Below are 25,149 nucleotides of genomic sequence, written 5' to 3'. Positions count from 1 at the left end.
CTGTAAAGGGATATTTATCGGCTTTGTCGGCTTTCCTATGCCTGCCGGATCAGCCGTCCTTATTTAAGTCACCTATTGTGCTTAGGTTTCTCAAGGGCCTTACGAATAAATTTCCTCCTACTCCCTTTATTGTACCTCAGTGGGACTTAAACCTTGTACTGACTTATCTTATGGGTTCTCCTTTCGAGCCCTTACATAAGTGTCCCTTGAGATTGTTGTCTTTTAAGACGGTTTTCCTCGTTGCAATCACCTCGGCAAGGAGAGTAAGTGAGCTTCAAGCTCTTAGTTCAAAACCCCCATTCTTGACTGTGCATGCTGAACGAATGGTTCTCCGGACCAGGGCTGCGTTTTTGCCTAAGGTGGTAACTCCCTTCCATCTGGGGCAGTCCATTACCCTTCCTACCTTTTATCCTCCCCCTCACCCTTCCAAGGAGGAGGAGAGACTTCACCGCTTGGACCCTAAGAGGGCGGTGAGCTTTTACCTGGACAGGACTAAGGACTACAGGATTGATGACCAGCTCTTTGTGGGCTTTGCTGGCTGCAGAAAGGGTCGTGCGGTGCACAAGCGCACCCTTTCAAGATGGATTGTGCTATGCATCAAGATCTGCTACTCCCTAGCTGGTAAGGAGCCTCCGGAGGGTTTAAGAGCTCATTCCACTAGAGCAAAGTCTTCTACCTCTGCTTTGTCTAGGGGTGTTCCTGTGGAGGACATTTGTAGGGCGGCAACTTGGGCCTCCCTTCACACCTTTGCAAAACATTATTGTTTAGATTCTGAGGTGAGGAGGGACGGACATTTTGCCCGTTCCGTCCTTCAGGATTTTCTGGTATAGGGGGATGGACACCCTCCTCCGGGAGCGGGGACTGCTGTGGAATCTATTCACAAGGTGAGGAATCCACTGGCAGATGTATCCATCAGAAGAACAAGTTACTTACCTTCGGTAACGCTTTTCCTGGTGGATACAGTATCTGCCTGTGGATTCCTCACTGACCCACCCGCCTCCCCGTTGTCCATCCTTCTATTCCAGTGACTCTATGACGGTAGTTCTATTATTGATTTCAAATGTATTTATGACTGTCAAGGACATTGGGTTATTTCTAGTGCTTTGATGTTTCTTTTCCACACTGTGTGTGTTGATATGCATATTGTGTACTGTGTATGCTGTTTATGTACATATTGCTGTCAGTCCATCCGTGTGCCTCGGAGGCACGGAAAAAAGGGGCGGAACTGACGTCATCACGCCGAGGAGGTCTTCTTATGGAGCCGGTGACGTCAGTGGAGTCGCGAGCGGAGCCGTGTCTCTGTGACGTCATCTTCGACCCCATCGGCGTGGACTGCTACAAAAGTTTCCGAATGTTGCTGGCGCAGGGGATATTCACAAGGTGAGGAATCCACAGGCAGATACTGTATCCACCAGAAAAAGCGTTACCGAAGGTAAGTAACTTGTTCTTTACTACGCTGATTGACCCATTACCACTATTTGGATCAATACATAATCAATAAGGTATTTATCCACTGGAAATATTTTAATCTTCTGAACTCCAATAACTCCATCCTGGAGTACAGGAATTGTGGCTTTTTCATGACGAAGGCGTAACTTACGCCGAAACGCGCGTCAAAGTATACAGTCTTGCCACAACATTGTTTACTTTTTTATATAAAAATTGATTTTAATGATTGTAATGATTTTATCACGTTTGTGTATAATAATGTGTTTTATTTCTCCATGCAATTTGCATGTTATGAATGTACAAATTAATGATAAAAAAACTAATATTGTCTACATTTTATATCCTATTCATTGTTGATTTAAGTTGTTTTGACTAAAAGACACATATTTAGTAAATGTTTCTATTCGTGATGATTGCCTAGGTTGTTAATTTCCAATGTATATTACCCTGTCCTAGGAATTGGAACTATCAGGGGGTCCTTGTTATTTTCGAAAACGAAAACTTTACATACAATCAGACCACTTTCACATGGTGACACTGCAACAAGTACTCCCACTGTTACAACAGGGCGACTTTGTCTACTCTAGACTTAAAGGGCGCGTATTTCCACATTGCAAAACATCCAGCTGATCGCAAATTTCTCAGATTTATGGTAGCGGGGCAGCATTACCAGTTCAAGGTACTCTCATTCGGAGTCACCACTGCTCCCAGAGTCTTTACGAAATTTCTGGCAGTAGTCGCTGCTCACCTACGGAGACAACACATTAATGTGTTCCTGTACTTGGACTACTGGTTCATCAAAGCCGGTACATACCCAAAGTGTCTCCAACGCACTCACATAACACTGCAGTTACTGCACCAACTGGGGTTCCCAGTCAATTTGTTGAAACCTCATCTTCAACCTTCCAACACTCAAAACTAACTAGGAGCCACTTTAGATACTCAGAACGCTCTGGCTTTCCCCAATGCAGCCAGTATTCGCAATATTCAGGCTTTGATTCTTCAGTTTCAGCCCACTCACTACCAGCTCAAGTGTATTTGCAGCTGCTGGAAATGATGGCCTCTTGCTTCATGATTGTTCCCCAATCCAGGCTTCACATGCGTCCCTTTCAGGAATGCTTAGCAAGTCAGTGGGACCAGTCCCAGGGTCTCTTAACCGATCTTCTGTTGGTAAACGGCCGTACTCCTCGCTCTGCAGTGGTAGAACCCACAAAATATGTCAAAAGGACAGCCCTTCATAGAACCTGTTCCACATACAATACTAACATCAGACACGTCGCTCATTGGTTGGGGAGCTCATCTCCAGAAACACACAATTCAAGGCTTGTGGAGACCAAAGGAAAAAGCTCTCCACATAAATCATCTAGAGCTGCTAGCAGTGTTTCTAGCGCTCTAAGCCGTTCAAATTCATCTTGTAGGCAACGCTGTCCTAGTTTGCACCGACAGCATGACCGCTATGTATTATATACATAAACAGGGGGGGGGGGGGGGGCACACTACACAACTGTCGCACCTAGCTCAAGACATTTGGAATTGGGCCATACATCACAAAATGCATCTCCTAGCAGAACACCTCCCAGGAGTTAACAATCAGATTGCCGACCTTCTCAGTGGACAGAGACAGCAAAACCACGAGTGGGGACTTCACCCTCAAGTTCTCCTCCCATACTTTCAAAGTTGGGGATTTCCTCAAATAGATCTTTTCGCCACACACGAAAACACAAAATGCCCAAGCTTCGCCTCCAGGTATCCACACCCGCTCTGCCAGAGGCAATGCAGTATGGATGAACTGGTCAGTGATATTTGCCTACGCTTTTCCGCCACTCCCACTCATTCCATCAACTCAGAAACTCAGTCAAACATCCCTCACACTGATTTTAGTAGCTCACAACCTTGGTTCATGACCCTGCTGGAGTTATCGGTAGTTCCACATCAAAAGCTGCATCTCGCGTCCAATCTCCTGACACAGAGCCATGGAGAAATCAAACACGCAGATTCCAAAGAACTAAACCTAGCGATCTGGCTCCTGAAGTCCGTGTTTGGTTAACTTAATCTTCCACCAAACTGTATGAACATTATCAAAGAGGCCAGAAGACCTACTGCAAGAGCTTCTTACGCAGTTAAATGGAAGTGTTTTGTTATCTATTATAATAATATCAATCCTATTGATGCTTCCATACAAAATATCATAAATATTTGTTACACTTGAAATGGTCACAATTAGCTTACACTTCTATCCGTTTACATCTCGCTGCGATAGCTGCGTATCTGCAAAACAGACAACATTGTCTTTCTTTAGAGTACCAGTTATCAAAGCTTTTATGGAAGGACTAAAAAGAGTTATACCACCAAGACTTCACCTTCCCCAGTGTGGAATCTTAACATAGTTGAACTCATGCATAAATGTGAACTGCAATTTCTCTCGTGGAAAATCGCTTTCCTCATTGCAGTCACTTCACTGAGGAGAGTGGGTGAGCTACAGGCACGAACCATAGAAGAACCTTTTTTCCAGCTTCACAAAGACAAAGCGGTTCTTCGTACCAACCCTAAATTTCTACCTAAAGTAGTTTTGGCATTTCACATCAATCAATCGGCTGAGTTACCAGTGTTCTTTTCTCAACCAGATTCAGTGGCAGAACGAGCTCTACACACTTTAGATGTCAAAAGAGCCCTCTTATACTACATAGAACGAACAAAGTCATTGCGTAAGACCAAACAACTTTTTGTTGCTTTTGCTCTACCTCACAAGGACAATCCTATTTCCAAGTCTGGTATTGCCAGGTGGATTGTTAAATGTATTCAAACTTGTTATGCAAAAATAACTTTAACAATACCCCCTAGAGCGCATTCCACTCGCAAAATAGGGGCTACTGTGGCTTTCTTAGGAAACATTCCCATAGTTGACATTTGTAAGGCTGCAACATAGTCTACACCACACACATTCACCAAGCACTAGTGTGTAGATGTGTTAGCACGACAACAAGCTAATGAAGGCCAGTCAGTACTTAGAACACTTTCAAACAACTGCAACAGCTACAGGTTAGCCACCACTTTGGGAGAATACTGCTGTATAGCGTCTATGAAAAGCATGTGATCTACAGCTCACATGCCTTGAACGGATAATGTTACTTACCCAGTAAGCATCTGTTCTTGCCATGTAGAGCTGTAGATTCACATGGACCCACCCCGGGCACCTTTACCTGTTGCAGTTCTCTCTTACTTTATGTGCATACTCCTGGACATCTCTATTCTACTCTTACTGGCTCCATTCTCACCCTCTGAAGGAAAACAATCGAACAATGGAGTCGATGTCCATGCACACTATCACTGAAAGGAGGAGTCGCCTACCTCGTGACTGGAAAGACTTATTTGAAGAAAAACAACTTGAAAACATCCGGATCCAACACTAGATGGCAGGAGTATGCAAAGCATGTGAATCTACAGCTCTACATGCCAAGAATAGATGCTTACTGGGTAAGTAACAATATCCTTATTAAAGATCAATACAAAGCAGAATCAGGACTACAAGTATCCATTCATTCCTCACTGATAACTCCTAAGTTACTAGAAGTGTTTTTATAATGTCATGATCTCTTCACCTAAAATGGAGGATTCATTTACCCTATAAATCAGGAAACGATAATGTTGCAGGCAGGTAATGTTTCCTTCTATTTTAATACTGTTTCGAAAATAATACACACATTAGATGGACAATGCTTATGTCAAATCATTAGATTAAGAAGAAGAATACTACACCATAAGGGGTCTGAGGGAATTTATAGACTCGTCATGGATCAAATCCCCCTATTCTATTTATCATGAAACAATATATGTGATCCGTGGTATACAATACCAGCTGCTAGTCTAGATAAATTTCTAGAATAAAGTGCACGCAATTTGCTATTAAACTGAGTATAACCAAAGAGGATCAAGAAAGAAAGATTAACAAGAAATAGTGAAAAGAAAGGTCCCATTAAGAGTTATTGGAATCCCATCATTCACCGAAGTGACCATTGTCATCATTTGGGGTTCCAATCAAAATCTCATCCTCACTAAGCCTAGAGGAATCCCAAGCAAGTTGTATCCTCCGTCAGGTCTTTTCTGAGGGAGAGTAGAATAAAGATTAGAATTAATGTTTGGCCTTTAGGGATAATTCCAAACAGAAAAGTGCAGTGCAAAAAAGACAAAATAAGTGAGGATGAGATTTTTATCTTTGTTCAAGACAACATGCCCAAGTCAGTCGGGAATTCCCGCCCTATTGTCTCCACACTTGACAACTACTTAGTTAAAGTAGTAGACAAGATTAATTAGGAACGAAGACTATCCCTGGGTCTTGGAGGTGTCCCTGACCCCACGAGTCAATTAGTCTCTGCTGAGATCCCTGTCCCTTTGTCTACCCTCCTGTCGATTCCTACCATTGATGATAGTTGTGTAGTGGTCTCTACGGATTTTCCAACCAGGGAGGGTACCAACGAGCCTGTTGTTGAGGACCCCCACAAGGGATTCGATACAAACGAGTCCCTTAATGACTCTGACGCCCTGGGTTCCATGGTCCCCAAACCTCATAGGGTGTTGAGGTCAGGGAGACATCTAAATAGACCTGTTTTGTCTAAAAAGGGGGGTCGTAAAAGTAAAAAGAACATTGTTTCTGTATCAAATGGGGGCCCCACTGAGCTAAATTGTTTACATAATGACGTTAATTCCACTCACTTGAAACTAGCTCCGGATCAGCTTGAGCTGCTTATTGGTATGATTGATGCCAAGTTAGACAAAATTGTCCTTCCACTCTTGGATAAACTCGAGGCTGTTTCTAGGGAAGTGATTAGATTGGGTGTGTTGGTGCAATCCGGCTTGAAATTAAACAATAGTCCGCAACCAGCTGCTGTGGCTGGGGGCAGGACTAGTAAGTCCGTGCAATCCAACAAAGGCACATCCAGTGTTGGAGTGGTCTGTGCAGGCTCTAGCATTCCTGCACAGCCAAATAGTAGTCCCATAACAGTTATCGAGCAGCAGGGCGTAACTGGCAAATCAAAACTACCGTCCACAGGGGACACTATTAATGTCATTACAGTAACACCTTTATGCTCTAATGATGTCCCTTCAAACCCCCCACTACCTGTGCCCTGGGGAATCAGTTGAAGATTACCGAAAGGGGGAAGTTTAATAATTGTGGCCTCTCTCAACCGAACCTCCCACCGGACTGCGCACCATATGTAGCAGTCCTTACTAACGTTACCCCAATCAGGGAGGATGGGCTTTACCGCTCTATGGAATCACATGACTCCCTTAAATATAAAACTGTGGCATGGCTCAATCGGGAGTGTGGCTTTCCAGTGGCTCTGGCGGACCAAATCTTGGCTACCACCAGAACCAACTGGATTGGCACGTCCCCGAAGAACATCCCAGGGGATTGCGTTATTATTAACTTCAGTAACCCACACCTTGCCACGACAGCTCTGATTCGAGCCAACTCTCGCCCCTGTAACGATCAGGGCATTTCACTCCGTCCTTTGGGCTTTTTCTATAGACGACACACTAGCCGTCATCCTAGTAACTGCGGGGGGGGGGGGAGAATGAGGGGAGAAGCTTTGCATAGCTTTGCAAACAGTTTCCAGGTGAACACCGTTAATCGTTTCCAATGCTTTAGTGAGTTGGATCAAAACGACTGACTGGAGTTGTGTACGGTATCCCTTGAAACTCCGGAGAGACAGGCTCTGTCTGATATGGGACAAAGTGTTTGTATATCAGGGCCTATGGGTAACACTTCTGGGATAACTGTAGAGTGTACACCTATGGGCAAGGAGGGCGACCCAGTAGGTTGCTCGGAATCATTAATGGAGTTGGGTATGGTACCCCCAGAAATTTCGGAGAGTCAGGTTTTGTCGGGTATGGGTCAAAATGTTTGTATCTCAGGGCCTATGGTTAACATTTCTGGGACAACTGTAGATTGTACGCCTATGGGCAAGGAGAGTGATCCAGCAGGTCGCCCAGAGTTACTATTGAACACTTCTAATACTGCCATTTCCCAACAGGGTAGTAACTGTTTTCTTATGGGGTCAGGTGCCCCTGGATTATCCAGCTGTTCTATTGCCAGTTGGAATATTGCGGGTATCCGGTCCAAATCAGATTGTCTGGGTTGGACGGAATTTTTAGCTCTTTTTGATATTATCTGTTTACAGGAAACCTGGTGTAGGGACTTTAAAGGATATAATGGATTTGTCTCATACCAGTTACCTGCTACCGGTTCAGTTAGTTAGAGCTAAGAGGGGGTCTTTTGATCTTGATTTCCGTCCAAACTCCTCTGCTGGTCAAAAAATACGTACAAGTTGGGGTTCATTCCCAGATTTTATGGCTGCACAAAACAGGAGGTAGGAATATTCTTTTAATACATTTTTATAATAATCTTTTTGATGATACCAGGGATCAGGTGGTTAGAGCACTATCAAGTGCACTGGATGACATCCTTAAGGATTCCAATGTTATCTTTGATTTGTTCATGGCAGGGGACTTTAACGCCACTACCTGCTCACTCTCAGATGTCAATGTATGTGGGATGGTGGACTGTCATGGAGATGGAATCCCCCATTTTCAACATAACTACTATGGAGATGCCTTAAACAGTCTCCTTGCCTCACATAATATGTATATTATGGTTAAGGAGAAAAATGAACAGGAGGAGATCTGTCCAACTTTCACAGGCCAGGGAACTAATTCAGTTATTGATTTTATTTGTATCTCCTCGAGTCTAGAGGCCTGGACTATGGCACCTAAAGTTATAGACATCCAGCTTAGTGACCATAACTGCCTGATAGTAGAGGCCATGCTATGGGAAAACAAAGGGACCCGTATTCCGGGTTGTATTGTTAACAGCATTGAGGCTGTGCGCCCTAATGGCACCAGACTCAGGTGGAAGGGGGATAAGGCTGAAATTATGTCTGATTCAATCATTACTAGTTGTCTAGCAGGTATTACAGGGATTTTAGAAGACAATCAAGGCACCACTGGCTCTATTGAGCATTTTATTGGTATTAACGCCGTCATCGACTCTAAGCTTACTAGTACATTCAAGTACAAGGAGGATCGTCCGCGGGGGTGGTTCAATTCAGCTTGTACCCTGGCCCTAAAGGAACTAAAATCAGCTTTATCAGTAACGCCAAGAGATAAGGATTTGGTTGTAGATCTAAGAGCCAGATATAAAGAAACCCTTAAACGGAGGAAATTAGAACTCCAACAGGAGGCGTGGGACAATTTGACCCTGGCTGCTGAATTGAATAATTGTACCCTGTTTTGGAAAACAGTTAATTCCCCATTCCTTAAAGATGATAAAATCCCTGAATTAACTTCCAACGTTATGAAGGAAGAGTGGGTTTCTCATTTTTCTAAAATCTTTGATTCTGACAGTGCATCTAGGGATATAGGGGATAGGTGGCCGCAAACGCCACTGAATATCACCGTCCAAGAGGTTTTAGATAGCATAAGGGTCAGTAAAAGAGGAAAAGCACAGGGTCCAGACGGGGTACCAATCGATGTTTATAAATTGGTCCCTGAAGTATGGGGGCCTTTGTTAACTAATATTTTCAACGCAGCAGTCCGTAATGAGGTGCCTCCTACCTGGGAAGAATCCATTCTAATTCCAATATTTAAGAAAGGAAATCGAGGGGACGTTAAGAACTATCGTCCAATCTCCTTGTTGGATTCCGTAAAAGTAATGAGTAGAGTGCTTCTAGTAAGGTTGGAAGAATGGGCGGAGGATAATGGCATTCTAGCAGAGAGCCAGTTTGGGCTCAGGAAGGGTCGTGGTACGATTGAGCAGTGTCTAAACTTAGACCTGCTCATCGGTAAATATACCTTGGCAAAGACCGGCACTATTTATCTCTGCTTTGCGGATTTGAGTAGTGCCTTCGACCTGGTGGACCATGGCATTCTCTGGGCAAAGCTAATTGAAATTGGGGCACCCGAGGGCATTGTGTTCTTTCTAGCACGTCTTGATACCAAATTACGAGCCTGTGTCCATTACGGCTCCAACGGGGAATGTACAACCAAGTTTAAGATTGGGCGTGGAATTAGACAGGGATGTGTGTTGGCCCCACTGCTTTTTACTCTTCATCAATGAGATTGATTCTTTCCTCAAACCTCTGGCAGTGGATGCTCCCAAAATTAACAAGGACTACGTCCCTGTGCTACTATACGCGGATGACGCGGTTCTAATTTCACGCACCCCAAACGGCCTTCAACAGCTGATGGATGGCTTTTTGCAATTTATTTAAAGCAGAAAGTTAGTGTTAAATAAATCTAAAACTTATGTTATGGAATGCGGGCGAAAGAATAGAAAGAAATAGTTCTCATTTTTTATAGAGGGACAGAAGGTCCAGGCTGTTGACAATTTTTCGTACTTGGGGGTCACTTTTTCAAATAAAAACACTTGGGCCAATGAACATAAGAATGTCCGGGCTAAGATGGCGAGGAGTGCTCATGGAATTTTTACAATGGCTACGAAACTGGGAGACAGGCGGGTCCACGACATGCTGAAAATTTTTCAGTCCCGTTGTGTTTCGATTGCCTTGTACGGAGCTGGCATTTGGGGCCACGCCCCGGCAGGGTCTCTTCAGGTTGAGGAGAACGTATTCCTGAAAAGACTTTTGTGCCTGCCAAGCTCTGTTTCTAATGCTTTAGTGCACAATGAATTGGGTATTCACCATCTTGCCGACTTGATTCTCCTTAGGCCACTGATGCTATGGCTCTCCATTTGGATAAAAGAAGAGACCTCATTGTGCAGAGCCATTATTTCTGATTGTCTCTCTTTGGACCATCATTTAAAGATCCCATGGTTAAAGTATATTGTGGATAATTTTCGTGAGATCTTTAACATTAACATCATTGCGGATCGATGTGGGGCTACTGAGCTGTCTAAAATCGAACTTAGGCAGTGTTTTTTACAACAGCTTTCCACCAGGAGGCATCAAAATAGCTCTGAACTTTCATCCTGTATTCTTTACTATGATTTAAATGAATTTGTGGGTTTTCAACCGTATTTGTCACAAGTGACCTGGAAGGCACATCGGTTTGTGTTGGCTAGAATTAGAATGGGTGTAGTCCACAACCTTGTTGCTTTCCCCTCTCTGCATCTACATCCCGCTGGCCCTTGTCCATGTGACACTACCTCCCAAAGCACTGTGCACTTTCTTTTGCTCTGTCAGCTGTATAAACACCTGCGGACTGCATATTTGAAACCCCTGTTTGCTAAATTTGGAGTCAGGTCAATACGAGACTGCATGAGCTTGCTTTTTAATTTACATCACCCTGATGTTTGCTTTTATACGGCTACCTTTCTCCTTAAATCAATTAATGCAAGGAAAAGTATGCTTTTTTAACCGTTTTAAACTGATGTATCTCCTGCTTTTGACTGATGTTTTATACTGTTGTCTTTTTAATGTTGTGCTTTTATGGACTTGTCTTTTGTTCTGAATAAAGCCTTATGAAATGAAATGAACTATTTCTTGTTAATCTTTCTTTCTTGATCTTCTGTGGTTATACTCAGTTTAATAGCAAATTGCGTGCACTTTATTCTAGAAATTTATCGAGACTAGCAGCTGGTATTATAGACCACGGATCACATATATTGTTTCAAATAATTAGATTAGTCAATATTTTAAAAGTTTAGGCGAAGCTTTCTGGTTGCTCAGTCTATCATTAGGACTAAGTAGTAATTTGGTAATGGTCAAAGAAAGCATGTTGCAGGCATTCTACTTCAAGTAAGATCTTTACCCTTCTTATCAATGAATGCATATACCCTAATGTGTTTTTTTCTTTATCCTGCTGTGTTTTGTTTATACATGTATTTGCGCTTGGTACATTACTATATTGCCTCTTTTAGCATGAATCTTTACAATGGTCTTAAGTTTCAGAAACTTAAAAAAAAAAAAACAGGTGCATGTTTTTTGTTTTTTAGCAATCAGAAAATATGGCCGTGATTTTCAGGCTATCTCTGATGTGATTGGAAACAAATCAGTGGTGCAAGTGAAAAACTTTTTTGTAAATTATCGACGCCGTTTCAACATAGATGAAGTTTTGCAAGAGTGGGAGGCGGAGCATGGAAAAGGGGAAGAAAATGGAGAAACTGTCCAGAAGCTTATGAAATTGCCTGATCCTGCCATTAAAATGTCAGAAGAGGAGGAGGAAGAGGAGGTAAATCTGACATAAAGCCGTATTCTAATGTTAATAATTATAAAGGCAACTTTTGATACAGTTTTCAGTGTTTTGCAAGGTCAGCATTTTAAACAATACACAGGTAGAACAATATATATGTAAATTCATTCTTGTACATTTCCTTTTCTTACCTATGTACATTAATTGAACCGTACCCATATGTAAACAGCTTAGAGAGGCCTGGAATTTCAATAGAATCCGAAAAAAACGACTAAGTTTGAGAAGAGATTTTAAGGGTAGTGGTTTAGAGGCAATGTGCATTTATCCAGATTTAACGGTAACCAAGGTAGGCAGTTGGACAAATTCTCCAAACTGCAGTTGGCTTTTCGTTGTATCGTAGCATTAAAAAAAAAAACACCATTTAGTAAATCTATGCCTAATTACTATGGCCAAAGATCCCATGCACTGTCCTTCCATGCAGCTTAACCCCCCCCCCCCCCTAAAGTTTACACTTTAATTATTTTTCCCCCACGGTGCCAGAGTTTGCTGTTTTCAGAGGGTTGTGTAGTTAAGACGTTTATTCTCATGTCATACACATTTTAACACTTTTTTTTTTTTTTTTTAAATCAAAGTGATAGAGACTCCAGCTAAATCTTATCAATTAGTTAAACCAATGTCAAAAAAGGGCTGGCCTTGCTTGTATTCCCATTCAAACGGTGCCTGCCTTATTAGTTCGACCTGGTCAATTTTGGGATTCATCATACATGTTTGCATTTGGTTGGTCTCTGAAATAAATGGCATATTGAGCAAGAACCAACGGAATAAAATGCTCAATTGACCATAGTCGGTTGGTGAGATAATAGAAGATTTACCATGCTGATTTGTGACTACCCTCGAAGACAGTATGCTTGGTGGCAATCTCTTGTCGCGGAGGAACCAAAGAATTGCTGTCTACTTTGAAACAATAAATGGTGTGCCACACCCTCACCATCATAAAGCTGCATTATTTATTTATTCGTTAGATAATCCTCAGGCTTTCATGTCAGCGAGGATTTTTATTCCTGAACATTCCTTACAATGTCTCCAAACTTCAAGAGTTAAGAGTCTGCCTTGCAAGTCGGGTGTTGATATTATTTTTTATTTTTTTTGGTAACATGCTAAGTTCCCTAAAAGGCTTTTCCACCTAGGAGGAAATGCTTCTAATGAAGAGGGATCCAGTACTTTGATATCTTTTTCTAAGTGATACTCAATCCAGAATCATTCCTTGTGGAACACATTCACACGTACCATGTGATAAAAGCAGATTTCCTTTCTTTTTACGTAGACATGTATTCATTGACTTAAAGTATATCACTTGGTTTACCCCATTACATTTCTTTAAGCAAAACATCTGAGCTCAAGCTGCAGAGAAGACTCTGGTTGTTCAGACAGGGGTCCAGAACATGATTGCCTGGTTCATACTGTCCACCTCCACAATATTACCATTCATTTTCTTCATTCCTTCCAGCTGTCTAAGATGGATGTGGCTGTACACCAGTCAAATTAAGTGACTCCTGTGTCCTTGCTCTCTTATTCGAAACCTCTGGGTAGATTTACACTTACTGGTGGAACCTACATCTTCTTCCTAAAGCACTCAACAGTTTTGAGCTGCTCGTACCCTACATCGGGTGAGCATGTGCCATTGGGCACATTCCTATACCCAGGCAGGCGCACACCTATAATAGTTTTATTTTTCATATGATTGCATTGTTGTATAATGGATCCTGCTTCTATCAGTGTTTCTCCAGCATTTGTTCTTTCATAGATTCCTACCATTGAATCACCCACATTGTTCTGCTGGGGGTTCCAAGTAATTTTCTACACAGCTTTAAGCAATTTCAACATGCCTTGCGGCAACCCTTTTTCATTTTATCGCTCATTCATTTCATTGAACAGCCCAAGCTACAATTGAAGTGCATTTGCTGAGTACTCCACTCAATCCTTGTTCACTGTCCCACCAACACCACAGTAGCTCAGATTTCTATTGCACATAGTTTGAGGGAGTTTTTCAGAGCTGTGTCCTTCTACTTCATTGAATTGTTTTTCTATGTAACTTGTTCTTTAGTCTTCATCGGTGAGGTTTCACTCAGCGTAATTCTTCTAAGAATTTTATGGTTTTCACAATTTTTTCCACTCCTTGTTGATCCCAAAATGGCATCTGTTATGCGTCCTGGCTACGGAAGTGAAAAGAAACAGTTAATGACTCTCTTTTCTTTTGGTTGCTTTGTCACCCTAATGCTCATAGTGCAAGAATGGCCATTTCGACCGAAAATGTCCAGGAGAGCCAAGAAGGGCCAAGGGGGCATTTACCAAAGAGGCTGAATAGTGCATAACTCCAAGGGTCAGAATTACAGGGAGATGCGTGAAGCCCAAAGGGTGGCCAGTAAAACACTACCATTCCAGATTCAGGCAGCAGAGCTGTTCAGAGTCCAGGATAGATTTTATATGTACTTCCCTACCAAAATGTGGTTCCATGCCCATCTGTCGTAACTCTACAAAGGTTTGCAGTCGAGGCAGGTCTCAACTCAACTTTGAATATTAACATTTTCTGCCTTCTGAGTCTTCACATCTTGGGCCTTCCCCATTCATAGTGATCATTGCGGATGATCCAATGCAAAGTCTTTCACAGCTTTTGGTTCTGCCGGCAGCTTCCAATGAGGATTAAGGTACTATGACACAAGAAATCCCCTAGTCTGGCTAAGTGTATACTGTACCAAAGTGCCCTTTTTGACATGATCACCCCCACTTTGTGCTCTAGCACTAATGCTTTTCGACAAAGTGCACTTGGTCCCTGCCAACCAGACCACCATTGCCAGTGCTCTTTCCCTTAAAACAAGGGAAATGTCTAATTGTAACCCAATTGACAAGGACTTTAGCCCCCCTGTAAGTCCCTAGTAAATGGTACCCATGGCATGGGTACTAAAGAGGGTCCCTATGTGCAGCAGCATGTATTAAGCCATCAAAAGGGACTCTCAAAAACTGCATGCAGATTGCCAATGAAGGATGCGTGAAATACTGCAAAGAGTTTTGAAAACACATGGCACACTCTCTCTGTTCCATGCCAAGGTACACTGCATACACTGTCTGCAAGTCACCCCTACAGCAGGCCTTAGAGCCCTAAGGCAGGGTGCATAATATATGTGAGGACACCTCTGCATGAACAGATAGGCCCCTGTGATGTCTTATTCCTTACTAGGTATTGCAAGTGATCAGCCAGGCCTCTTAAGGAAATGTACTGGGCACTGATCATTACGAGTTACCCAGCTACATGATGGCTGCTCTGAAACCAATGGTGTTTGGTATCAAACACCTTATCTTAAAAATCCGTACTGATGCTAGTACTAGATTTATTATGTCATGCACCCAGAGCTCACCTTAGAGGTGCCCCCTGAAAACCTACTAGTCCTGTGGCAGGTGATCACACCTCCTCCAGCAAAATGGCTAGTGAATTACCATGTCAAAGCCAGAGTGTTTAAAGCCTCTGCCCCCTGTTGAAATGCGAGAAAGGCTTTCCCCCAGACCTGAGGAACTCCACCCCCTGCCCTGGGGCCCATTTGGCACCAGAGCAGGTTGAAAATTAGATGGTCAGTAGGCATGTTAGCATTTCAGGTTAGGCACACCCCTAACTAAGGTGGGCCACCTGAAGTGGACAGCCAAGGTAGGGGTTCACCATTTTGAATTTGGTGAAACTAGGCCTGGGTCAGGATTATGCCCACTCCACAGGAAGTGGTCATATAGGAAGTGTAGTCACCCTAGAGGTAAGTAGCCCATTAGGCTACTACCCTACATTCCCCTGAACGCACCTAGATTCAGTATTTGGGGTCCCCGACACCTGGAATGTGTATGTGTGTGTGTGTGTATGTATGTGTGTGTGTGTATGTGTCTGTGTGTGTATATATGGATGGGTATCTGATTGGGCATAGTTTAAAGTCTGGATTTTGAATGAAGGAAAAGGTTGTTCACTAAGTTGAGAGAGTGCCTAGCTTGACACAGAATTTAGATCTTGGAAAATTCACTAGGCTGTAAAGCTGCTGGCTGGAAGGTCTCCTATTTAGTACGTTTTATAAAGAGTGTTGTGCCTCATTTCAGTTACTTCAGAGTGCATGACCGAGTTAACGAATATAAACTTATAGTAGGATGGTAAGAAAGTGTCATGACAGATGGATGAAACTTCCCTTGTGACCCCCTGTTCTCTGCTCAGTATAATTAAAGGAAACATTAAATGTGTGTAATTTGGATCTTAGGTTGGGTATTTTCCCAGAGCTCTTCCTCCATGTTTCAACTTTTAAAATGATAGTTGTCTAACGGGCGGATATTAAACTAACATGTCTACATTGTGGTGCCATTTTTTGCAGATCAACGGGGCCTTTAAGCATTCTGGTTTGTGCACAGGTATTTTAAATTTGATCCTGGCATAGACTTGGAACCATTGCTTTAAGGGAAATTTGTATTCTCACTTGAGAAGGTTAAAGCAGATTAGCTGCCTGGTTCTGAAGTGTTTGCAGCCTGTCACTGGGCGTTTTGGGGAGCCTAGAGTAGTTTATATTAAAGTAGTCTAGTCACACCAGAATGAGGACTCACATTATTTCAACTCTGTCGTCAATATGGAGGAATGAGAAGATTTTGTAAGGGAGTGTTGCATCTGTATCAAAAGATTACCCATTTTTCATTACTTGGATGGATTTGTGGGTGAAGCTTGAAGGCTAGTTGTATGCTAATAAGACAGCGGCTTTGTTTCCAGACACTAGGCTCCGTATTAGCACTATTCATTTTGAAGCGCCCTTTCTTCCAGTGATACACTTAGTCCATACTGGGGGTGATGTGGGTTATCAGGCCAGTTTTCCATGTAGAAATGGATTTGTCTATTCAGGCTACATTTGGAAGTTCGCCTAATACTGTCCAAGAAAATGCGGCATGGTGATAGATAGTAATAAGAAGACACTAGAAATATGATTCTTCCAGAATCGCTACTGGAGATCTAGTATATGGATGATTCAAATTATCCAATCTAGTCCAGTTCACTGCTATGAGGGAGAGAAAAAACAGAACAGTTGCATATGAGTTTAGGTATTCCATCCTACTGTAGAGCATTTTGGCAGGATTGAGTGGTAAGGAGTGTTGAAGGTAGAGTCAAGGTATTTTCTCCTTAATAACAAATTTCTTGTCCTTGTTGAAAGAGAGAAGCTCTATTCTCGTATTGCCCATAGCAGTTTGTGTGTTTCTTGCTGGGTGGATTCCTGATTTATCAACAATGGAAGACCTGGTTATGTTACGGATAATCAAGACTTTTACATTCAGATTCCTCACCTTGAGAATTTTCCCAGGTGCAAGACTTCAATAGCAGTTCCCTCGTGTGTCAACAGGTGTCGTCTATTCCAAATGTAACATTGGGCCTCTATATTACCACCATCTCTGAACGCGGACGTCAGTTCCTTTGTTTCTGCACCTTCCGACGCAGATCCGGAGCTAGCAGGATTCTTTTTGACAGCTTTCCCTTCAGGAAAATTATTGTTCGAGGCACGTGAGCTGTAGATTACGTGCTGTGCATAGTTCGCCACCTAGTGTTGGGTCCAGATGTTTGCGCTGTGTTTTTCTGCGAAGAAGTCATGAGGTAGGTGACTCCTCCTTTCGGTGATAGTGCGCATGGGCATAGACTCCATTGTTAGATTATTTTTTTCCGCCATCGGGTTTGGACGTCTTTCGCTGTGCTCCGGTTCGACACCGTTCCTTCAGTTTCCCTAGGTGTGCAAGATACTCACCCTCAACTGTATTGTTTTGGATAGCGTCTCCCTTTCTATTGGGTATCGTATTTACTTACTAAAACTGATCTTTCAATCGGAAAGCTCGTGGAAGGCCGTCGGGCCAACCTGCGTCGGGCCGACCCGCAGTCAATGGAACAAACTCACTTCAAATTCTGCCCTCGGTGTCATGAGAAATACCCGCGCACCGACATACACAAAGTGTGTAACCGGTTTGTCACCCGAACACAGAACAAGACTGCGACATGTGCAGGCTTTCTGCTCCAAGAAAACACTTTGCGACCGCTGGGCTCGACGTTGCGACATGCAGAGCCAGCACACAAACTCTGTTACCGACATCTTCGGGCACCAATCGGACGAAGAGGCCGGGGAGGCCATGTAAACCGAGGAGAAGCAGGAGCTGCTCGCCATCTCAGAGCTAGACTCTGACCAAGAGGACGACATCTCACATGGACAACGTACCGCAATTACAGCTCCCCCCTCGTCACAAGACACAACTCAACATAAAAAGAAGGCTCCAGTCCAACCCGTGCCCTCAAGCTTTGGTCGGCACCAAGACCACGCTTCCGACGCCCGCCTTCTCGCTCTGCGCCGATGCCTACTAAAAAGTCTTCTAGCACCGAAAAGACTCCCTCCAAATCTAGCTCCAAGCCAAGAGCTTCGGGGTCGAAACACAAGTCTGGCACCGACCCCCCCCCCCCCCACCAGTCGGCCTCGAAACACACTTCGGATCCGAAGACACCAACGCTTACAACTCCGGCCCCTAAAATTTCAGCACCAAAACAGTCAGATGTGCCGAAAACACTGAAAAAGCACAGTTTTGACGCTCCGATAGACAAACTGGACCAGAAACAGAAAGTGTTGTATATTCATCCACAGACTGCACATGTCACCACTAAAGTAACTTTAAAGAGAAGGCCTGATACAGAAGAGGAATATCACATTCCTTTGAAGAAAAGGACTGTTGGAACTAACCCTTCCCCTCCTCCTCTACCTCTGCCTCTTCAATCACCTCCTTCCCGTCAGTTTCAGCCAATGTCACCCGAACATTCACCACCACATACACCTGACAACCAGGATGATAATCAGCCACTACAAGACCCATCGGACGATTACAACACCAATTCGCCCACAGGCAATGATCCCGACTTGTACTCTAACAAGCCCTCTCCACCAGATGACAGTGTAGGCTACATTGAATTACTGGGTAGAGCTGCCAAATACCATGGGGTACAGCTACTTAAACCTTAGAGGAGGATTTCCTCTTTGAAACTCTCAGTACCATGCAGAAGTCATCACACACACTACCCGTGCTCAAAGGGATGAGCAGGCATGTAGATGACATCTTTAATGACCCCCGTCAGAGCTCGTATTCTTTATTTATTTATTTATTTTTTTATTCCTCATTCGCCATTAATCTCACTTCAAATTGCACTGCAGGTGTCTGTACTTACACTCAGAAACGGAGGAGTGTAGGCTGTTAGAAGTGGAACCGCCGCCTACTAGTACCAGAAACGCCATGGAGATCAACAAAGAAAACCACTGAGATACCTCTTCTACCAAGCTCTAAGAGTAAGATGACATTCGCCGAAAAAAACCACCACAATACCTGGTAGTACACGGCTTAGTCCGAAGAGTTAAATGGCATAATCATTGGACTCTGGGCGAAAAAAAAAAAAAAAAGATCCACGAGTTTACTTTGCCATCTGGGCCGCCCATCTGAGTTGCAAAGGCTTCCAGAAGGCCGCCTTCTTGTCACTTCCTTGTCTGGCCAGATCCAGTTTGGAGACTGCCAATACTGAAGACTGCCAGTCCGAAAAAGTGGGAGGACTTGATTCCGTCCATTTTATACAAATTTGCCTCCTAGCTAATAAGATAGAGTAGAAAAGGAGCAGTCCAGCGGGACCAGTGATTTTTTTCTGCAAGGCCAAATATTATTAAAGATAGATTCATGTACAGCCCAAAACACTTGTCAGAAAATCACCGACCTCTCGCCAGAAAATGGCAAGAGCAGGACATTCCATAAACATGCGTATATCTGAAGCTGAAGCCTGGCCACATTTTTTACAACTAACTGGCGGACCATTGGAGATTAATGACAATTTGTGAGGAGTAAAATAGGCCCTATGGATGGTAAATAGATGGTTCATTTTTAACCAAGCTGGTTTCACAACTTCATGTAGAATCTTGCATGAGTCCCATACAGATTTTGTCCTGGAATATTAACGGTCTGCAAACCAGACCGAGAAGAGATAGGATAGGATAATGCAGTATCTCCAAGATTCATCGGCTCAGATTTTGATTCTCCAGGAAACACATCTCCTGAAAGAAGAGATATTTTCTCTTCTAAAAAATAAAAGATGGGTGGGTTCATATGTCTGCACGAACCAGACAGCTAACATAAGAGGAGTCCTTATAATTTTTAAGAAATCAGCTAAAGTACATGTCCTACAGCAAGTGGTGGATCCAGGTGGTAGATGGTTGATTGTTAAAGTTAGGATAGGGGGATCTCTGTATACTCTGGTTGGCTACTATGGACCGAATCTTGATGACCCCTCCAGTCTTAAAGTTATTTTCTCCCATTTATTAGATTTTACTAAGCCGATAATTCTAGCTGGGGATTTTAATATAGTTTTAAACCCTGTGCTGGACAAGACTCCAAATAGCAGAGCTCGTATTCTTACCCCTAGAGTAGATAAGAAGTAGAAGCCAGCACCATCAAACCCAGTATAAATAAGGAGACAGTTACCACTAGCCTCCCTGGTTGTGTCCAATGCATGTCAAAGCGCCAACTCCCAAACAATAAGAGATGCTCCACCCCCTGATAAAGAATCAAAACTTACTGATGCTTCAAGGAAAAGGGTGGCCTCTCAGGCAGCGAACTTCTGCTGTGTCTCCAACACTCAGGCATTGCTAGCACGATACGACCGTGTGCACTGGGACGAGATGGAGCAATTAATCCAATATTAGCCCCAGCAACATTGATCTAAAGCAAAAAACCTGGTGCTTGAAGGACATCTTATTTCTAACAACGCAATATGATGTTCCCTATATACTGCATACACTGCTGCTATTGCTATAAACACCAGTCTCCTCTTAAGGAGGCGGGCCTGTCTTCGCATATCTGGGTTCAAACCTCCATATTAAATACACCCTTTGATAAGGAACATCTATTTGGCCCAGTGGTAGATTTGTTACTAGAGAAAATGATGAAAGACACTGAAGTGGCCAAATCCATGGGAGCCCTTCAGTCAACACAAAGCCGTGGTTCCTTTCGGCGCTCTTTTTACCGCGGAGGTTCTAAAAATACTTCCTCGGAGACCACCTCTACGGGCAATAACCAACCCTCTCGATCTAGGGGTTACTTCAGAGGGTTACAGAGGTAACTGCAAAGGCAGGGGTACTAACACACGTGCCTGTCTACTCTAGATTTAAAAGACGCCTATTTTCATATTCCGTTCCACCCCGCTCATCGCAAATTCCTCAGGTTTGTCGTAGCAGGTCAACACTTCCAGTTCAAGGTACTCCCTTTCGGAGTCACCACGGCCCCCAGAGTCTTCACAAAGTGTCTGGCGGTGGTAGCTGCTCACAAAGCATCCATGTCTTCCCATACTTGGACCACTGGCTCATCAAAGCCAGCACGTGCCAGCAATGTCTTCAGCACACTTTCAGAACGATTCAGTTACTACATCAACTAGGGTTCACAGTCCATGTGACAAAATCACATCTCCAACAAGCCAATACTCGGGACTACCTAGGAGCCACGCTAGATACTCAAAAAGCTCTGGCCTTCCCCCAGCGCAAAATCAATATCAAAAGAGGGAGTAGAGAGGTAACTGGATAGAACCTACCTCCTGTATAGTTATTAATAAACAATGTGATTCTACCCTATCTAGATGTAAGAATATAATCTTTATTTATTATTTTAAGTGATGATAAATAAGGTGCGTTTGCCAAGTCTTTAAACCAGGCAAGCGCGACTGCTATATCGCCAGATTATGGCGTGATCGTCTAAAAGCTAACATGATGTTTATTTCCCCACAGTGCTTAATCCAGGCACCCTCCCCTCCAGTGCGCGCTCATGAAGCCTGAATATTACGCCTAAATAGTGTATGTACACAGTGGATTTACGCTTAAATGTTGTTGGGCACTAAAAATAACGGGCTAAACTTACAAATCTTCACAACTGAGTCAGAGGTGATGGATGGATGATCGATTTACTATATTAACAAAATCAGAGTTCTGTGTTGTTTTTTATATCTATTTTTGTTGTAAGTGTGTGTACGTGTTGTCTAACTACAGTACTCTTTCTATTTTTGCTACCACAAGTAGACAGTGAGTTACAGAAATAAAACCTACGCTGCCATAGAAGGAAAATATATCACGAAAAATATCTGAATTATTACTACAATGAATTTAATTTGGATGTTCCAGAGTATGGTGATGTCAATGTAACAGTTAAAAACTTGTTTGCATTGTTTTTTTCCTTTTTCTTTATCCTTACAGATACCAATTTGGTTGTGAACCACAGGGGTCAATGCACCCTCATATAAATTTGTTTCCAGATCTACATACTTCGAATGGTCTGGTAATTTGGAATAATAGGCATACAAACAAACCAATATTTCTTTATTGAGTTTAATAGGGATTATTTTTGGTCCTGATGAGTAAAGCAGTGGGGACTGCTTACGAAACATGTCGACCCAGTAGGTAGTCACATATTTGTGACATACCTCCTATACATTCCCCCATTTTAATGCTCCCAGCTAGAGAACTGAATACAATTGTTTCTTCTACTAGCCAGGGAATTTTTAAGTAATTTTTGTATTTTGCACTTAACCCTATCACTCACACCCTTTCACTACACATAGCCTATTGATTCATAACAGTGCTCCCACGTACTCGCAGGTAGTAGCACGCCCCGCCCCGTAGAGAGACGGGAAGACCCCCATGATGAAGCATGACACTATGGGACTCCTAGTGTGTGAGGGGTATTTTAAAAACACATAGTGACTTCCGTGACACTTAATGAATCACCAAACACACCTTACTTATCACTTCCCCCAGCGCAGCCAGAATTCAAAATATTCAGGCTTTAGTTCTCCAGTTTCAATCCAATCATTGGATTCCAGCTTGGGTTTATATGCAACTGATGGGAATGATGGCATCTTGCATCATAATCGTCCCCCATGCCAGGCTGCACATGCGTCCACTTCAAGAATGCTTAGCCAGTCAGTGGAACCAGTCACACTGCCATACTCCTCGCTCTCTGTAGGGGTGGAACACACAAAATTTGTCAAAAGGACAGCCGTTCATACACCCGGTTCTACAGATAGTACTGACAGCAGACTCGTCCCTCACTGGCTGGGTAGTCAGTCTACAATATCACACAGTGAAAGGTCTGTGGAGTCAACAGCAGAAGTTGCTCCACATCAATCATTTAGAGCTGCTTGCAATCTTTCTAGCCCTCAAGGCATTTCAGACTCACCTGGAGGGCTAGGCTGTCTTGGTTCGTTCAGACATAACAGCTATGTATTACATACATAAACCGGGGGGGGGGGAGGGGGAGACACGCTCTCTTCAACTGTCCCACTTAGCCCAAGACATCTGGAGGTGGGCCATTCACCTCAAACTTTATCTCCTAGCGGAACACCTCCCAGGAGTGAAAAACCAGATTGCAGATCTCCTCAGCAAGCAGAGACAGCAAATACACGAATGGGAACTCCACCCTCAGGTTCTCCTCCCAGAATTTCAAAGTTGGGGAGTTACTCACGTAGACCTGTTCGACACATACCAAAACGCAAAATGCCGAAGCTTCGCTTTCAGGTACCCACACCCGCAATCCAAGGGCAATGCACTGTGGATGAACCGGTCAGGTATATTTGCCTACGCTTTTCTGCTTCTCCCACTCATTCCATTAGTGGTTCACATCTCAGGCAAACGGCTGTCACATTAATCCTAGTAGCTCCCAAATGGGCACGTCAACCTTGGTTCACAACCCTGTTGGAGCCATCTCTGGTTCCGCATCAAAAGCTGCATTTGAACTAGAGTCTCCTCACACAGAGCCATGGAGAAATCAGCCACCCAGATGCCAAACAGCTGATCTGGCTTCTGAAATCTTATTTTGGTTACTTGAACCTTCCACTAGAATGTATGACTATCATTAGGGAGGCTAGAAGACCTACTACAAGGGCCTGCTATGCAGCTAAGTGAAAGGAATGTGTTTATTGTGGTAACAATCATATCAACCCTCTTGATGCTTCCATACAAAACCTCATCACTTGCAACAGTCAGCGTTGGCTTACACCTCCATCAGACTACACCTAGCGGCAATAGCTACATATCTACAAACTAGACAGCATATGTCGTTGTTTAGAGTACCAGTGATCAAAGCCTTCATGGAAGGACTAAAAAGAGTCATACCACCTAAACTTCCACCTGCTCCAGTGTGGAATCTTAACATAGTCCTCACAAAATTAATGGGTCCACCTTTTGAGCTCATGCACAAATGCGAACCACAGTTCCTCTCCTGGAAAACCGCTTTCCTCATTCTAATTACTTCTTTAAGGAGAGTGAGTGAATTACAGGCATAAACCATACAAGAACCATTTTTCCAACTACACAGAGACCAAGTGGTTCTTCGTACCAATCCTAAAGTATCTGCATTTCACATAAATCAGTCGGTAGAATTACCTGTATTCTTCCCTCAACCTGATTCAGTGGCAGAACGAGCTTTACGCACCTTAGAAGTTAAGACCACTCTTTTACTACATTGAAAGGACAAAATCGTCACGTAAAACAACTTTGTTGCTTTTGCACCACGACACAAGGGCAATCCTGTTTCCAAATCAGGGATTGCAAGGCGGATTGTTAAGTGCATTCAAACCTGCTAGGCGAAAGCTAAGAGAATTCTGTGTCCCCTAGGGCACATTCCACTCGCAAGCTACGGGCAACTATTGCTTTTTGGGGAAACATTCCCATAGTTGACATTTGCAAAGCTGCAACTAGAGAGACAACAAGCCAATGTGGGTCAAGCAGTACTTAAGACACTATTTCAGACAACTCCAACAGCTACAGGTTAGCCACTGCTTTGGGAGGATACTGCTCTATAGTCTGTTCACAGCATGTGATCTACCGCCCACCGCGCACATGCCTCGAACGGATAATGTTACTTACCCAGTAAGCATCTGTTCTTGGCATGTAGAGCTGTAGATTCACATGCGCCCACCCACCTCCCCGGATACCTGTATCTGCTGTAGCTCTCTATTTAATTTACATAGATGCTCATGGACATCTCTATTCTTTACTATTACTCCATTCTCACCCTCTGTGGCAAACAATCCAACAATGGAGCCGATGCCCATGCACACTATCACCGAAAGTAGGAGTCACCTACCTTGTGACTGGAAAGACTTCTTCGAAGAAAAACAAAGTGCAAACATCCAGACCCAATACTAGATGGCGAGCTATGCACAGCATGTGAAACTACAGCTCTATATGCCAAGAACAGATGCTTGCTCGGTAAGTAACATTCTTTTCCAACTACATTTTCTCCCAGTGTGCAAATATAAACAGGTTTCTAGCTGAAAGATGAACTGGACAGAAACTCGAGACCGTAAGGCCAAGCTCGCTTTCTTTGAGTCCCAAAACAATTAGAGAAAGCGGTCACAGTAGACCTAGATGTTGTTCTCGCTCCCAGGGTTGATCTCAAGGCCGCTCTACCTCGAGGTCCTGAAGTTCTGGTAAGTCCAAACAT

At 43.4% G+C, this 25,149-nt stretch overlaps 1 protein-coding gene across 2 annotated transcripts in view; it reads left to right on the top strand.

The window, feature by feature from the left end:
• The window catches only part of RCOR1 (REST corepressor 1), an 839,441-nt gene that overhangs the window by 757,774 nt on the left and 56,518 nt on the right, over window positions 1-25,149 (top strand). For both annotated transcript variants that reach the window (XM_085626333.1, XM_085626332.1), the window contains one exon: window positions 11,399-11,634. In XM_085626333.1, coding sequence (XP_085482459.1) covers window positions 11,399-11,634 — 236 coding nt within the window. The remainder of the gene's footprint in view (window positions 1-11,398; window positions 11,635-25,149) is intronic.

The sequence above is a fragment of the Triturus cristatus genome, chromosome 9 (assembly GCF_964204655.1).
Source record: "Triturus cristatus chromosome 9, aTriCri1.1, whole genome shotgun sequence".
Lineage (NCBI taxonomy): Eukaryota > Metazoa > Chordata > Amphibia > Caudata > Salamandridae > Triturus > Triturus cristatus.
Note: the sequence above shows the minus strand (reverse complement) of the source record. Positions and strands in the feature narration are given on the sequence as shown.